At 38.1% G+C, this 16,389-nt stretch overlaps 1 protein-coding gene across 1 annotated transcript in view; it reads right to left on the minus strand.

Moving 5' to 3' along the window:
- lmbr1 (limb development membrane protein 1) overlaps positions 1-16,389 on the minus strand; it is a 50,085-nt gene that overhangs the window by 12,244 nt on the left and 21,452 nt on the right. The window contains exons 7-15 of the mRNA XM_015049387.1: positions 15,270-15,338; positions 15,097-15,161; positions 14,757-14,829; positions 9,657-9,746; positions 7,239-7,315; positions 6,674-6,751; positions 3,434-3,507; positions 3,111-3,201; positions 2,462-2,528 (exon numbers count right to left, since the gene is read on the minus strand). Coding sequence (XP_014904873.1) covers positions 2,462-2,528; positions 3,111-3,201; positions 3,434-3,507; positions 6,674-6,751; positions 7,239-7,315; positions 9,657-9,746; positions 14,757-14,829; positions 15,097-15,161; positions 15,270-15,338 — 684 coding nt within the window. The remainder of the gene's footprint in view (positions 1-2,461; positions 2,529-3,110; positions 3,202-3,433; positions 3,508-6,673; positions 6,752-7,238; positions 7,316-9,656; positions 9,747-14,756; positions 14,830-15,096; positions 15,162-15,269; positions 15,339-16,389) is intronic.

Consider the following 16,389-nt stretch of genomic DNA (forward strand, 5'->3'; position numbering starts at 1 on the left):
TTTGTTATGACCTTGAGCCAGTCGTAACAACAGGCTAGTAAGAAATTTTTATTCTATGGTCAGTTTTAAATAAAAGAAGCACTGTCGCAGTTTTTAAACAAAAAAATTAAAATTCAATGCATAACGTAATTAGCTTTGGGAAGAAAAACAACATTTGAACAACAACAAAAATCATTAAATTTTATGTCTTAACACACCACATTTTCCATACTAAGTCTTAAATCATGTTTAGGTTCATCTTTAATTTTTTATCCACTTTTTGCTTCCTTCATTTGTTTGTTTCCTCAGAAATGAGCCAGTAACATTCAAATGCTCCGTAACTAGCAGTTCTGGTAAACACATGTGGACGTTCTTCCACAAAAACTGCAAGCCCCATGCAGCAAAATAGCAAAACATACAGCCTGTTGGATTTTATCCTTCCAGGTGAACCTGCAACACCAAAACCTTACTTATTGCACATTTATTAAAAAAAAAAAAAGATTTAAACATTCATGTTACTTTATCTACTACAACCTTCATCGTCTATCTTTAAAGCAGTTTGGCTTATAAAACAACCTCATGAAGCGATAAAAAACTCAGAAAAAACTCACTCAAGCACTTTTTATGGCTTTTCATTGAAAGGGGTTTAAACTGTAGGAACAATTTGGCAGATAACTGGAGAGATTTTGAAACATATTTATTGGTAACTTTGGTATAAGATTTAAACTCTAGATTCAGGGTGGTAGATTACCGTGTTATCTGAAGCCATATTAGAAAATTTGTATATTGATCCACCTTGTTTTAGGACTTCTCAAATCTCCATAGCAACCCTGACTACAGACAATAAGACACAGCAAGTCTGAGTCAACCTTATTAAAGTTCAATAGGTTCATAACCCAACCACTCTGCATCCAGGGAACTGGTTATAATATGCATCTGATGTAACTCATCTGTCACTCCACTAAAAAGATGACATATATTCTGCAAGGCTTTGTACTGTGATACACTTGTTTCCCCCCACTGGAAAGTACACAAAAAACACCTCATAAACACACAAAACTTTTTTTTTCCTTCTCTCCTAACATCTCACTTCGTCACACTCAACTCTCAATGAGTTATTTTTTTTTTTATTTTATCTTTCAGTGGGAGGCCTTTTTTCCTTTTCAGCTCAGTCTCATGCATCTATTCCTTTCATTTATTCAGCGTCACAAAGCAGAACCTGTTGATATTTTGTAAAGCTCCCAGTGACTCACTGTATGCTTGCTCCATCCCATTCTGCAGCCGGCCACACAACACACACACACACACAGAATAGGGCTATTTAAACAGCTGGGCTCTGCATGTTTATTACTGCCATTATGATGGTGCCACTCCTGGCATTTCTAGCCGTTCTAACAGCACTCTGTTCTACTGTCGCTATAGAAAGTTTCAGTAAATTCAGCCTAAATGACCTCATGTTGATGGTTCATCTGCAAGTGTTTGTTTTTGAGCCATATTAACAGGGTCTTGAAAGAGCAGTCATAACACTTGAACCTTTTCATATTTTGCTTTGCCTCAAACCTTAATGTATTTTAATGGGGAGAGGAAGGAAAAAATAGTGGCAGCATTATGCTATGGGGATGCTTTGCTTTCGTAGGTGCAGAAAAGCTACTAAATTGATAGTAAGATGGACAGAGTTAAAACAAAGAGCAGTCCTATTAGAAAACTTGTGAGAGGATGAAGTTAGAGGTCTATCTTGCAGGGGGACAATGAGACAAAACCAACAGGCAGAGGTATGATAGAATGATTTAGTTCAAAGTATATTATTGTTTTAGACCGGTCCAGTTGATGTCCAGAACTAAATTCAACTGAGAATCTGTAATAATGCCCAATAATGCTCAAAAATAAACTTAGTGTGCACTAATTAAAAGGATAAAGTAGGTAGAGATTTGTAGGAAACGGGTGTGCAAATTATTGTACATCAAAACATCTCCAATAAATGGATATTTTGGATGTGAACCTTTTTCTCTTTTGTTTTCTTATGCTGGTGGATCAAATTTCTACCACTCAAATTCAAGTTGGTGGTTGCACAGAAGCAGTCCAGGGGCCACATATGGCCCACCGGCCACACTTTGGACATCCCTGCTTTAACACATTATATCCCAACAAAATAAATTTCAGTTTGTGATTGGAGTATGGCAATAATGTTATGCCGCATTTTATTGTTTGAAGTTATATCATTAGGAATCATCTCAAAACTTAAATTTACCTTTAAAACTCAAATCTACACATCAGCAGCTGTAAAATTATTTATTTAACTTCTTCACAGGAAAAGATGTGATTCATTTATTTAGGTTAAATCATGCCTAAGACAGATAAACCAAACAAGTTTAAATATGTGTAGTCAATCCCGTCAGGCTGTTTTGTCTCATTTCTGGTTGAAAATTCAAGGAAACTACTGATTTACAAAAATGATTCTAATTCAAGCAGGCAATAAACTTACCAAGAGTTCTGGACATCACTGGTAGAGCTGAGCTCAGGACCAAGATGGACACACAGCAGCCAATGATCTAAAAATATAATAAAATGGTCCCATTTTAGTTTCCAGGTCGCTCAAGCACATAATGTACACTTTATATGTGGAGGAAGGAAAGCACCTGATAGTTCCAGTGCTGATATGCCCACACACATACACACCACTTGATGTTAAATTGGTTCCACATATTAGACAATTAGTACCTCTGAAGTTGCTCATTACCAGGTTCCCTCTATTGTCCTTTCAAGCCCTTTCACTGAAGCGTCATGGCTAGTTAACAAGCTGCACCACTCCCAAACTCATTACCAAGTGAAAAGGTGCCCCTATAGGCTGAACAGAGCACACATCCTCAACCCCCTACAAACCCCAGCCTCCCCTCTGATGTATAAGAAAGGAGCTTGCACTTTGTCAGTGTTTACGCAACCCACAAACAAATATTGGACAGATCGACGAAAGCTGTTGTGAAGCTTTGAAGGGTAGGAATTCAGGGGAAAAGGAGGTAGAGGAAAAAAAAAAAAAAAAAGGAACAGATGAAACTCCAGGAGTCCCCAAACACATCATCAGTACCTCTGGAGTAATTTCAACACCTTTGCCCTCCACTTGAGCCCATCTTTACCGTTGTCATGGTTGTGTCATCCTTCCTGGGAGTGAGTCCCTCAAAGACACGCAGGCTGTAGAATCCGACGACGGAAGACACCATCAAGTAGCTGTTCAGCAAATCAATCAAGGAACTGAAAACGCTTTGCTGCAAAGAAGCTTTATTGAGTCTTTTATATGTGTGACTGGATTGCTCCTTTTCAACTATCATAAAAGGTGATGAAACAACACAACATGTTCCCGGAAGGCGTTTGGCTGAGCTATGCCCTAAGTAAACAAGGCAGCTGTTGCTCTTGGTCATGGAGCATATGACAAACAAAGGGGAGGTCACTTGAAGGATACAACATGAGGATGATCTCCACCACCGCCTGAATCACGCCAAATGTGGACAAAGACGTGTTCCCAATGCCTCGCTCCTGGACGACAGAGAGACAAAGAAAAAATGCACAGTTAGCTCTCGTCGCATAGAGCACCCCTTTAAACGCATCCAAAATGAAACAAAAGGTTTATGATAACTAGTTTATTGGGAGGAAAATACTGAATTACAGAAATCTTGCAAAGTTGGTACGTGTTGCTCAACGAGTTTTCCTAGAGAATCAGAATAAAAGCCTGCTAAATAATGAATAGAAGATGAAAGAGGCTCCTAGAATATATGAACAGGTGTTCAAACAAAAAACACCTTATTGCTTATGGTAAGAAGCGTAGACAGGCTGAAAGCATGCCAAAAACATAAAAACAACAAAACAAATACTTAAGCAAATAGACTACACGTCCCTCCCCCTCAACCCCCGACCTTCCCTCCACCTCAAAGATCTTTGGAAATCAGAGCAAGACAAACATCTACATATTCTGAACATTCCAAGCAGCTGTTTTGTTATATGATTAATATTTGCTTTTGTCAAGTCTTGGCACAAGAACTGACCTTTCAAAGTGAATTATATGCAGCAACTTAATTACTTTATTGAACTAAACTGTTTAAAACTCAGAGTCAAGCTTTGCAAATCTGAAATTAAAGCACCTACATTAAAAAGAAAAAAAAACAAACATGTAGTCGTCTTTGCTGATCCAGAAAAACATTAAACATTTCATATCAATTTATTCTGGTTTTTATGGGATTTTACTGGAAAATGCTACTGAAGAAAGAAAGAAAGAAAGAAAGAAAGAAAGAAAGAAAGAAAGAAAGAAAGAAAGAAAGAAAGAAAAAAAAAAAAAAAAAAACAGTCTGGCACGTTGTTTCATGCCTCTTAATGCAACTGTCATCTTTGGGAGCTTACTGCAAAGCCATGCTGCAGAGTTCTTACTCTATTACACGGATAATTTAGTAGAGCTGATGTCATTTATTATAGCAGGAATGGCGAGCATGCATTTGGTTATGTGTGCCCTCAATATGCACGAATATAAAAAACTCACAGAAGCTAGCTTTAGATAAGAATTGTCAGGTCTTACTACAACTAAGCCTGTTTGTAGGAGGAGTGCTGTACATCTTGACTAACTCTTACAAAATAATTTAAAGAAGAAGGTATGCCCACAACAATAAAATCATTAAAAGGTGAAATGAATCATTTGTTTAGTTGGCGTATCTCAGACTAGTTTCTAAACATGTCTCAAACAATAATGCTGCAAGAGCTGCTTTAAAATGGCAGACATGTTGACACAATCACAACTGGACAGGTATAATTACCCAAATTCACACCTGGGATTTCTCAATTAGGATCACAATAATCACACCATACATTAAAAATATAACCATTATTACACAGTCAAATGTCAGATCAGTAACCGAGGGAGTGTATACTTTTAGTAGTTTGTATTGTTATTGTATTGTGATGTCACTCCCAGTTTCACCCGACTCAACTGATACAACTCAGTCTGAATCCTGCCTCTGAGGGTAAAAACAACACAACACACACAGTAGGCCCATAATAAACAGCAGCTTTATGGCCTGTGCTGTAATCCACATGCTGTGTGCAGGCTGTAACCCACCACAAGACATTTATGCTTGGGAGCTGCACGTGTATTTATTAATGAGTTTATACACTAATATCCAGAAAGCATGCTGCAAAAAGCCAGGTTTTATAGCAAAGTGGGCAGGTTGTTTGGATTTTAGATTGTGTCACAATAATTACAGCATTTGAAATGAATTGAGCAGCTAGTTATTTTTTTTATTTTATTTACCACATCCATTTAAAAATATACAGATTTTTAATACTACTTGTACGGAAATTGCCATAAACCTGAAGGGTAAGTGTCCATTTTACTAGAATACAACATTTTTGCGACAGCTAGCAACGGAAAGGACCTGCAGTAACAACTTTACTAGTCCCTCTCAGAGTTTGTTCATAAAGCCATTAAATGCTGCTCTCTTTAATGGAAGCAGCAACAGCTTTACATGTTCTCTCTCTTTTTACTCTCCTGTTCTGTAAAGCCGAGTGGGACACTGCTCAGTATGCCGAAGACTGCAGCAGGACGCTCAGTTAGAAAGGAAGACAAACGTTGACATGGCACTTTCATTGTGTGCGCTCCGTATAACAATTAGCATATCAGCGGTTCATTTGACTTTCCCACAGTCTGAGGCTTTGCTCGGGTCGTGGCGCGTCCGGATCTCAAACCAGATGTTTTTCAACTTTCTTTCCACCATCCAATCAAACTTTGGGCAGAGGGAATTTTTGTGCCAGAGGGGGAGAGTGAATTAATGTGTAGGTTACATAGGTAAACAGATGGATTTCATATCCGTATTGATTGTTTAAGAGGACGTGACACCCCCTTCTTCTGGCCCCGTGAGGTTAGATCAGAGGTGTGGCATTCATCCAGTTGAACAGACTCATAACTCGTTTTAATTGGGCCAAACTATCAGGGAGGACAGGTTCGAGCTACATGACGCGCGTAATTTTGGGGGGGGATTTTCGCAGATGTGTCAAGTCAAAGCAAACATCATCTCAATAAAATAATTGGAATGTGGAGGGCAGCCCTGTCAGTTGCCCGCCAGACGCAAAAGCATAATGTGGGAGAAATAGGATACATAATGTTTCCCCCTTTTCCAGACAAGAATACAACCGCAAACGCACGCACATGCGCGTAAATGCACGCGTGCATGCACCTCTGAGTGCCGATGAGGTGAGATACAGAAACCTTTAAACGGCTTTCTTGTTAGGTGAAGATGAAAATCTCCAAGAGTCATTCCACTCTCTCAGCCTCACACTGAGAGTCCTCTACTTGGCCCTGTTTGTCTTTGCGGCAAGGAGGAAAAGCAGCTTTATTCAGTCACCGTGGACATGAGACACGTAACAAGCTCATTGAGTCTGCAGGCTGCTGTGAAATGACTCTGAATGAACTTCCAAAACAAAACCGGCAACACATGGTTCGGGCCAGATTACCATCTTGTTGAGCTCTTTCTTCCGAGGTGCACCTGAGCATATCCGGAATTTGATTTATGTCTCTGCTGAGGGCATGGCAGGTCCGACCGGCGTGCTCCTCTGCAGTTTACATTCTGGGTGTGCGATAGAGTGTGTGTGTGTGTGTGTGTGTGTGTGTGTGTGAGAGAGAGAGAAAGAGCCGAAAATGTACTGCAGTTAGAGGGCTTACCGTGGATCCCTTGGGCATGGCCGTCTCATCCACTAGAAGGTAGAGGATGTTCAGCGCCACCATAATAACAGAGATTGTCTGCAAACACAAAGGAAGATATAGATTTGTTTACATACAGCGTAAATGTAAGATAATTGTTCCATTTCTTTCAGAATTTGCCATTGTGATATACTTAACTTGCTGATTTGCAGGAATGGTAAGGTATAATAACTATTTTGTCATTGTAAGCCACTCCAACATAAAGCTTTAAAAAAAAAAAAAAGCTAAATAATGAGAAGTAGGCAGGACTGTGACGCACGTGCCGTGCTTCACCCTTCTCCTTTTCCAGTGGTATTAGATGGCATAAACAGTATCTTTCACACTGTAATTTATACAAAATCCCAGTTATTGCAAGTGGCTAATCAGCACTGTTTAAAACAACTATTAGATAAAAGTAGTTTCCCCACCCAGACTCTGTGGGAAAAGTTGAGTTTGGAGGTGACTGTGTTAGTCCCAGTGGCCACCAGCCAGGCTGCAGACGCCGAGAGCAAACAGAGCTTAATGACAGGTCAGCCTCAGCACTTACCGTTCCTGCGAGCAGGATCAGCATCACCATGGGATACAACAAGTTCTTCTCCCATCCTGATGCTTTCTTTCTTCTCTCTAACAAACAGCAAAGTGCAAAGTTACTCTTAAAGACGCTGGGCCTCGTTTACCAAACGTGTAAGATGCAAAAATAAGTATAGTCATTTTCACATTCATTTTGAGATGCACTACTCTGGACTTGACTGAGATTTGTTTATTTTTAATTATGATGATATATCTGCAATACATATATATATATATATATATTTTTTTTTTTTATCAGATTTTTTTTATGTATGCAGGTGACACACGTTAGTTTATATCGGTGTGGACCAGAAGAAATCAAGCTCTGTCATCCATACTAATGAAACATCTTTATTTCCCATTTGATTTCAACTAAGTGGTACTGGAAATTATATTTGATGAAAATTCATTGGAGAACTTTGCAATTTAGAGAGAAGGACCACAGAAACATGTCAAATGTTCTGCAAAGTTAGTGTATGAATCTGGGACAACGTTATTCATGGCTGATCAGCTGCACAGTGATCTTTTCGAATTACAAATCTGTGGCTGATAATCATGTAATTGCACACAGGAGGATCAAACAGATTTGCATTTATAAAGAGTGAACGCGTCACCTCAAATCTGACCTTTCACACACATCAAACCACCTCTTATTGGATGCTAGAGGTTTACTCATTAATGGAAATAAATCTGATTGATGGTAATTAAATCCTTAGTCTAAGAAAGATACTGAATCTCTTTTGCTTCTTTAAATTTATGAGAATGTTTGCTTGCTCTGAAATCCTTAATCAGAACTGATTTAAGGTTAATTGTGTGATAAGACAAACTGAATGTAGTTTAGCATAGCACATCAGATGCTACACTATAAAATCAATAATGCAAGCGAATGTTATAACATAACCCTAGAGCCACAGTAGAGGAGGAAAAATTTGGCGTCCAGAACAGATTTTTTTTTTTTTTTTTGGACAATAAGATATTTCAGTGGGAGATTGAGGAAGCTTGAATTTGGACTGAGGCCACACTGTGGAGTCATGCACTGGCTTATTAAAGTAGAGAAGTCTTATATCAGCTGCACTGAAACAACTGTAGGAACTCTTTAGTACATGATTAAGAAACTTTGTGGCTTTGTTTCGGTCTGTGCCGATTTACAAATGACGACGCTGGACATTTGTGTCTGAAAAGTACATAATCCTGCCCCTATAAGACGACCAATATATCTTTTTTTTTGTTTGTTTTTGTCCCCCCCTTTCATTTATTCATGTCATACAAGCTGTAGACGAGGTCATCAAAACAGTTACTGAACAGGAGTGGGAAGTTATTTTAAACAACTCCTGTTCTCAGCCACTACATTTATCAACCATATACATGGTGATATTCTGTGGTATATGCATATTTCATAAATCATGCATGGAAGAAATTCTGCAATCATTTTTGTGCCCAAATCTAAGCAGTGAAGAGCGTAACTTCACCAATTTAACATGTTCATCTGAAACCATGCAACGTCTAACTGTACTCAGAAGGTTCATATTGTTTATTTTAGTGAATCATATTGCAGGTTATGCGCACCACACGCATCTCACCTGTGAACAAACCACAGCACCTCCAGGTAATACAAATCTCATAACCATCAAAAAACGATGCTCTTCCTCTTTAATCAGCCACACTCATCATTGCCTTAATTAGCGGAAACAGTAATAAATCTCGAGATAAAATGAAACGCAGCAAAATTAATTTTGTGATTTATATTTTGGTTTCAACATCTAAGAGTGCGGCGGGCAAACCGACGTGACTTTCTTCCAAGCCAGATGAAACATTTCAATTTTATACCTACGCCGTATTTCAGCAGCTGATCAGTCATGTTTGTAGTTGCGACTGACAGCTTGTAAACCTCATGCACTCTGTCGCTGTAACATCCACTGTTCTCCTACATTGTGTATGTGACCGTCCTTATATCTCTGACATATTGATTGTCTTTGTCTATCCCCAACCAACAGTCAGTCCTCTGTATTCTCAAAGTGTATTCAGTCTGCCTGCCCGAGAAGTTTGCCAAGTGCATTTTATATGCACCATCCTTCTAAATTAATGACATCACTAAAAGGCTTGCTACAATATAAAGTTTGCATCTTGTCCAATATCCTAAGTGCCTTTGTGCTCTCCTTTCCCTGCAACACGGTTCCCCAAAAGGCTCTGGCTTCATTTATAATATCCTAAAATGGATGGAAAATTATCAGGCAGCTCTGATCCAAGTCCAAATTAAGAAATTAAGGCAGATGAAGAGGGAGCAGCTGCCTGTCAGCAATATGTAAAAAGTTAATGTCTTTGGCATACATTACTCTAGTAATTCAAGGTCTTAAAACAAAATACATCAGTCTCATCAGAGAATGCAAACACTTACCCAGTTTATTCTTCTGATTTCTAATATTGTCCAGTTCTTTGGTGAGTTGAAAAGTAAAGCTCCCTCGGATGTAGGTGTGCGAAGATGATCCTGTGGGAGAACAAACAAATCAAACCTTCACCGTCATACAGCGGGTCAGGCTTCACAAAATACTGTGCAGAGAGGTTTTTATTATTTTGATAAATATCAAGATTATCAGTTGAAACGGTTTATCTTTAGTTTGACTAAATAGTTAAAATATTTATATGTCATCTAAAATTAATATTATACCTGCTTAGGCACATCAGTTAATTAGAAGAATTTGAAGAAAATTATCTTAAAAAGTCAATGTAAAAGAGGACTGCTCTTCCAACTCCAATTTTTAATTTACCGAAAGACAGTAGAAAAAAAAATCCTCTGCCTCTCATCTTAAAATTGAATGAATAGGACTCTGAATAAACAACAACTCTAGCCAGATCACATTGTGTCATTACTTCTTTAGCAAAACCAACACACAGAAGCACAATATAAGAAAAACAACATGTATCCTTACAGTTTCCTTAAGAATTAAAAGATTAGGAAGCATCTAGGGGTTTCTAAGCAAATGCAGCTGAATAAGTGATTGTCAGTAAGCGTGAAAACCTCCAAAAAACACAACTGACAACTTCTCAACAGTCTCCTGATAAATTAAACATGCCAGCAGTCGGGGAAGCAATTCTGAAAGTACACAGCAACAGTGCAATAATCTTAAGCACACAAGGAAATTTACAACAGAAGGGTTAAACCCTCTAGAAATGTCACAGAAGACAGTTAATTTATGGATAAAAGTTATTTTATCACATGGTAACCATTAGATTTCACAAACTGCTTCTACAGCTTGATTTAGCTTTTGTAATATATTTTTTAACGTAACTTTCAGACTTCTTTAAGAACACATATTTTATGTCTCGCCACCAAAATATGTCATTTAACTTTTCTTCGTAAGAACATTTCACCCAAGCACATAACCCTGCTTAGCACATGACAGTGTTTTTAAATTTCGACGTGATTTCACACTAAAACTACTCAGGAGCCATCTCGCACATGCCACAACTAGTTAAGCGGGCTCAGTAAGCCGGCAAGGGATTCTCCAGGAAAACCACAAGGCCGGCTCATTTAGGGCTAATTTATCTGTTTTACTCTGTTTTCCTTCCAGCTTGACACACTAGCATCGAAGGCCGGTGAAGCCAAAGTGGAAAAGTATCCACTTGCATCCCTCGGGGTGACTGGCGGATCGAGACCAATTAGCTCAGTGTTACACCGTTACTACCATGCAATAAAAATACCATCTTTCATCTTTGTTACAGGAGTGAGGGACTGATCACTTTGATCAAACCTCTTACTTTCCACTGTCATTATGACACACCCTGTCTGGATGAGTTTAAGTAGGTTACAAAGGTGAGATAGGAAGAGAGCAAGGTGGAAGTCTACGTCTAAGCCTTTAGAGATAACACTAACTGTCCTGGGATCTGAAAAGGGAGGAAAGTTTGAACCCTCAGAGCAAAATCAAAGAGAAAAACGTAGCACCACAGGAAATGTCGTCAGTTTCGTTAGGCTATTTCCCCCTTCAATCACAAACTAAAGTGATCATCTGGGAACTCGAATGTACTCAGTCAACTTCACAGCTTTGTCAGTTTTTCATACAAACAGGATTTTAGATGTAAAAAGTAGATACAAATGACATCTTCACAGCTGAAAAACTAGTAGGATTGCATTTAAAAACAAAGGATTTTTTTCAGTCGTCGAAGCAAAAAAGGGGAAGTGATGAGGAACTGAGCTGCAGTATCTTCAATGACATCATTCCATACTGAAGTTACATATATCCTTCCTCTCCCTCTGCTGGCACCGTCAAGTAACAGACTGAGTTACAGCGAGGCAGAGATGCTGAGTGAGTGCTCTGGCAGCCAGGAGGGCTCAGAGTTAATTCAACATATCCTCTCCAACCTTCTCTGGTGCTCAAAAAATTACGTCATCCCCAAATATGCTAAACACCATGCTGAGAAAAGAGAGGCAGCAGCAAGGTCATTGTGCCGCATAGCATCTGGACGAGCACCATGTTGCTTTGTTTTCAGAACACCAGGATGTAAAAACATCACTTTGCAATAAACTAGTTATATATCCCCAAAATCTACATAACACATTGGTAAAAAAAAAAAGAAAAAAAGATGTTTTTCTTGTCCCTATGACTTAAATATAAACTACTGGAGACATCCAGTGGTACAGTTGCATATTTATATGCATCTTGGTTTTTACACCACACCTATGCTTACAAATTCAATTCTGGCCAGACGTCCATAAATCCAGGGCTTGTCATAAAGCTGAAAACTAAATCATCAGTTTTTACAAGCATTTGCAGTTTGTTGAGACGCTGAAGGGGACTGAGGTCTGCACAGATCCAAAGAAAACGTGGCCAAACTGAAGAAAAACCTGAGTGGATACAGTGCTGAATGTTTAAATCTGCCTTACAATATATTTATGCGTTCGAGTCGCGGTGTGCTTGACTTTAGCAGAGTTTCTGTGAGTTCTGCAAGCCATAAAAAGCCTCAAGTTTAATCATCTAAATTTAAGGCTTTAAAAAGTGTTAGATGTGCCCAGATTTAATGCTTGGTCTTAAATTATATTTACCTGAGTCTTAAATTTTTTACGATTTGTTTATTCATTGCTCTTTCTATAATTCTATCATTTTTTTCATGCACTTTTTATGCACTGGTAGCATTTATTTGTCTGTGATCTGTACCTGTGTCATATTGTAACAAATATATATGTCCTGTGATGTTCACAGCCTACTGTAGGCATTAGAGTCAGGTGTAAAAAGTCACATACAAAGAGTGACATACAAAAAAGAAAAACAATTCAAGTAATAGTCAACTTGATGAAGTCATCAAATGAGTTAAATAGTTATTTAAAAAAAAAAACCCTGTTTAGGAACAAAATGTGGCTTGAGCAAAAGTTAACATGCCTGAAACGTCCTATCAGGACTTTATATCCTGACATAAAAACATCACTTTAAAGTAATTTAAACTCAAGAATTAAAAAGTTAACCAACTTTTTATGATATAAAATTGCACTCTTTAATTATAATCAATTACCTTCATTGCTTTTGACCATCAATTCTGTTCATCTAGCACCAAGTTACGACAATATCCTGCCAGAACACTTGTAAATATTTGTATAATTAATGTGGAGTTTTACAATAGCCAAATTGGTACAATGTAATTATACAGTCAGATTTGGATCCATAGTGGAGTGCTAAATTATTTTGGTGAAAAATTAAATGAAAAATCTGCAGAATGTGCCCATGTTTAATTCAATTAATCAATGAATTGTCAGAATTATCAATTGATTAATCAATATTTGTTAGGCGAGGCCCTACAAAACTACTGTTAGTTTGCAACAATGTCAACACCCTAACTTTCCAATTTTAACAACTTTTAATCCATTTCATGTCACAGAGCTACAATATTTGGAACAATTTCTTAGTTTCTACTTCCAACAATTCATCTATCGATTTACTGGCATTTTCTTAACTGCTTGTATAAAAAAATAAGCTATTCTGACTGGTGTTTCTGTAATTACACGTTAAAGCCACAAAGTAAGTGTTTAACACTGTAAATGGGCTGCAACAAACAGTTTATCGCTACATAGTATGTTCATGTTATGTGAACTCTCTTGTTTTTCCACTTCAAAGAAAGTAGACACATGACTACTGATCCTCGAGATGTACTGATCCACACAATTTAAACCGCAGAGATGTCCCTTTAAAATGGGCAATTACACATCGAGGGACCACAACAAAGAGCCCCACATGTAAACAAACATGAATGCATCGACTGATGAGGCTCAACAGTTTGCGTCTAGAAAACACAAACCGGCGAAGGGGATAATCTATCAGAGAGTGGACACAGGTGAAGCAAGAACACACTGACGTCTCTGGAGTGTGTCCTGTGAACTGTTCCTGAACCGATTTCTTTTCAATTCTCTCAGATCAAAAGAAACGCCACCCGAGCCTTCGGTTTCACCAACATAGAAACATGAAAAACAAGTATTTGCATGTGCATAAAAAACACTCGTCTGATAAGGAAAAGGGTTATCCTCCACTGAAGAAAATCCTCCCTCGCTTCTAACTCCCACCTCTTTAACAAGCAGAATGAGCTGCAGTTTGGCCTCAGTCCACTGTCAGACATGTGTTGACCACAGTCCCCCCCCCCCCTCACAGGGACTTGAAAAGATCAAACAGTTAAGGAGATGATAAAGAACAGATTACAATTATTCTATCAGATAGTTCAAAGCAGGGCAGTGTGGAATGAGCGCCGAAGAGAACCGTACGCATTGGTGGCAGTCTATGGAGGAGGCAGGCGGTGCGTTCAAAAACACACACGCTATCAGGGAGAGATCTTTCTCTTACCTTCCTGGTTTGAAAGGACGCTTGTCCTCTTCATTTACTCACATCTGTACACTTGGTTGCGTGCTTCAGTTCATGCTAAAGTAGGTTTTGGAACTTAACTTCCTGCTTTTAGAGATAATTCCATGTCAAACAAGGATTTTATGGAACACAGAGGGGCTGGACATAGGAGGGAAATGCAGGCTAAAAAAAAATAACATTTTTATCATCTTTGAACTCTAAGCTTTCCCTTTGTGAACAATTCCTAAGAAAAGCCAAAGGACTTTGGTCGCTCTTTCAGACATCAATAAAAAAAAAAAAAGCAGGTCTTTAATGTCCGCAGCAGCAAGCCGCAAATTCCTCAAAAGCTTTAATTTCCTCCCTATTAACCAGGATACCATTCTAGTCCCGACATTAAATGAGGCAATCACTTCACCAGTGGTGACAGAAGCTCTGCAGAAAAACTTCCCAACCATAAAATATCGTCCACGGTTAAGGTGGCTACTTTGACCTTTGGCAGAAAAGTTAGAAGAGCGGAGCTGCGTGTGGAAAAACCTATGTCAAGTGTGTGTGAATTTCTTTTGCCCCGCTGAATTCTCTATGCTAATTGATTCCAGCGAGGCCAGCCTTTATCACACCCAATAGTGCAGTCAACCTCTACCCCTGCCTATAACGTGCCAACACGTCTTCCACAGACATACCGTTTAATCTCCTCTGAAGGGCTTCCTCCTGCAAATGGATGCAGTAAATCTGCTCATCCAGGTCCTCCAGGATCTAAAGGGGAGGGGAGCAGAGAAGGGAAAGATGAAATGGGTTATAATTAGGTCCAAAGTGGGACTGGAGCGATGGCAGATGGGAGGATGAGTAGGTGATTTATTTGTAGTCCTGTCATGCTTTTAATGGCTGAATGTTGGAGCTTTAGGAACAGAAGAGCACAATGTAATAGATCTGACACGGATTCTGTTAGAAAAATAATAAAAAAAACACAATAAAGCATTTCTAACTTAACCATATAAATATTTAATTTGAACTGTTACCTACCGTCGGTTTCACTAATAACTGGCCCACGACAGTAAACATCCTGGACATCCCCACAGGAGTGCACACTTAATAGAAAACAGAAAACAACTCTGATTATCACTTCTGTTTAAGTGAAAAAGGGAAAACGAAATGAGGGAAGTTTATGTGTTGTGTATAGAATTGAATCAACTCACTTAGCAAAAGCAGTCCTCCCATCAGGGATATACAGGAATAGAGGTATGGCAGGTAGAATTCCCAAAGATCTAGAAGAAATTATTTCATTTTTTTTTTAGTTCATTGTTTTTATTTGAAGTGTGTAATGCATGTTTTCTAAGCATTTTTTTTAGTGCAGAGTTAAATTTCAACATTCAGCATTTGAATTTCTTTTTAGGGCAGCAATCTGGACCAATTTACATCAGCTCTAATGTAACTACTAAACTTATTTGTCAGATTCATTAAAAACAGAACAATTTAAACGTGGGCAGACTGTTTAAAATATAGAGGTTAAATAGAATTTTAATACATTTGGAAAATGAGGTAATAAAAATTATTACATTTACATTTGGATAAGTCAAAGAAAAAAGGTGTTAATTAAAAAAAATATGTATATATATTATTTTGAATTTTTCTAGATAATAAAATAAACCAACAAAACATATCAGAAAACTCAAGTTTTTTTTTCTAAACTCTGTTTTCTCTTTTCCAAACATTTACAGCTCAAACGATAAAATTCAATAGTTTGTAAAGGTTTTCAAAATGAGGTTGGTTTCCTTTTAATCTCATCCTGTGAACCATTATGTGCAAAATAATTTTTCTACTTTAACTTTTATGGATTAATCGATACTGGGTCATAAAAGTAGATATTTAAGAGCTCTCGCTTTTTAATAAGGATATTTCTCAGTCACAGTGGAACTGTGCCCCTGTCTGACCCTCTTACAGGTTACATTTTATAGCCACAATAGGGACAAGGTGAAGAGCCTTACAAAAAGTGAATGGTTCACCCTTGCAGGATATTTTCTAAACTTCAAAGCACACTCAAAAACCAGCTGGCCATGAACATAGCATATTTTGATGCCGGTTTGAGGTTATCCAGTCATGGTCATTATTTAGTCCAGAAGAATATGAATTCTAAAAGTCACTTTTTGGTCCAAATGTAGCCTGAACAAAGATGATGGAGGTCAAGTTTAACCTTTACATAATATTGCACCAACATTATTTGGACACTAATAGATATGTTTAGATGTTTCTATGTCTTATTTCAAGAAAATCTCTTAAAACAAAATGAGTTAAATTTGAAAATGCATGACATTAACA

The sequence above is a fragment of the Poecilia latipinna genome, unplaced genomic scaffold, assembly GCF_001443285.1.
Source record: "Poecilia latipinna isolate Pla-1442-1.1 unplaced genomic scaffold, P_latipinna-1.0 Scaffold944, whole genome shotgun sequence".
Classification (NCBI taxonomy): domain Eukaryota; kingdom Metazoa; phylum Chordata; class Actinopteri; order Cyprinodontiformes; family Poeciliidae; genus Poecilia; species Poecilia latipinna.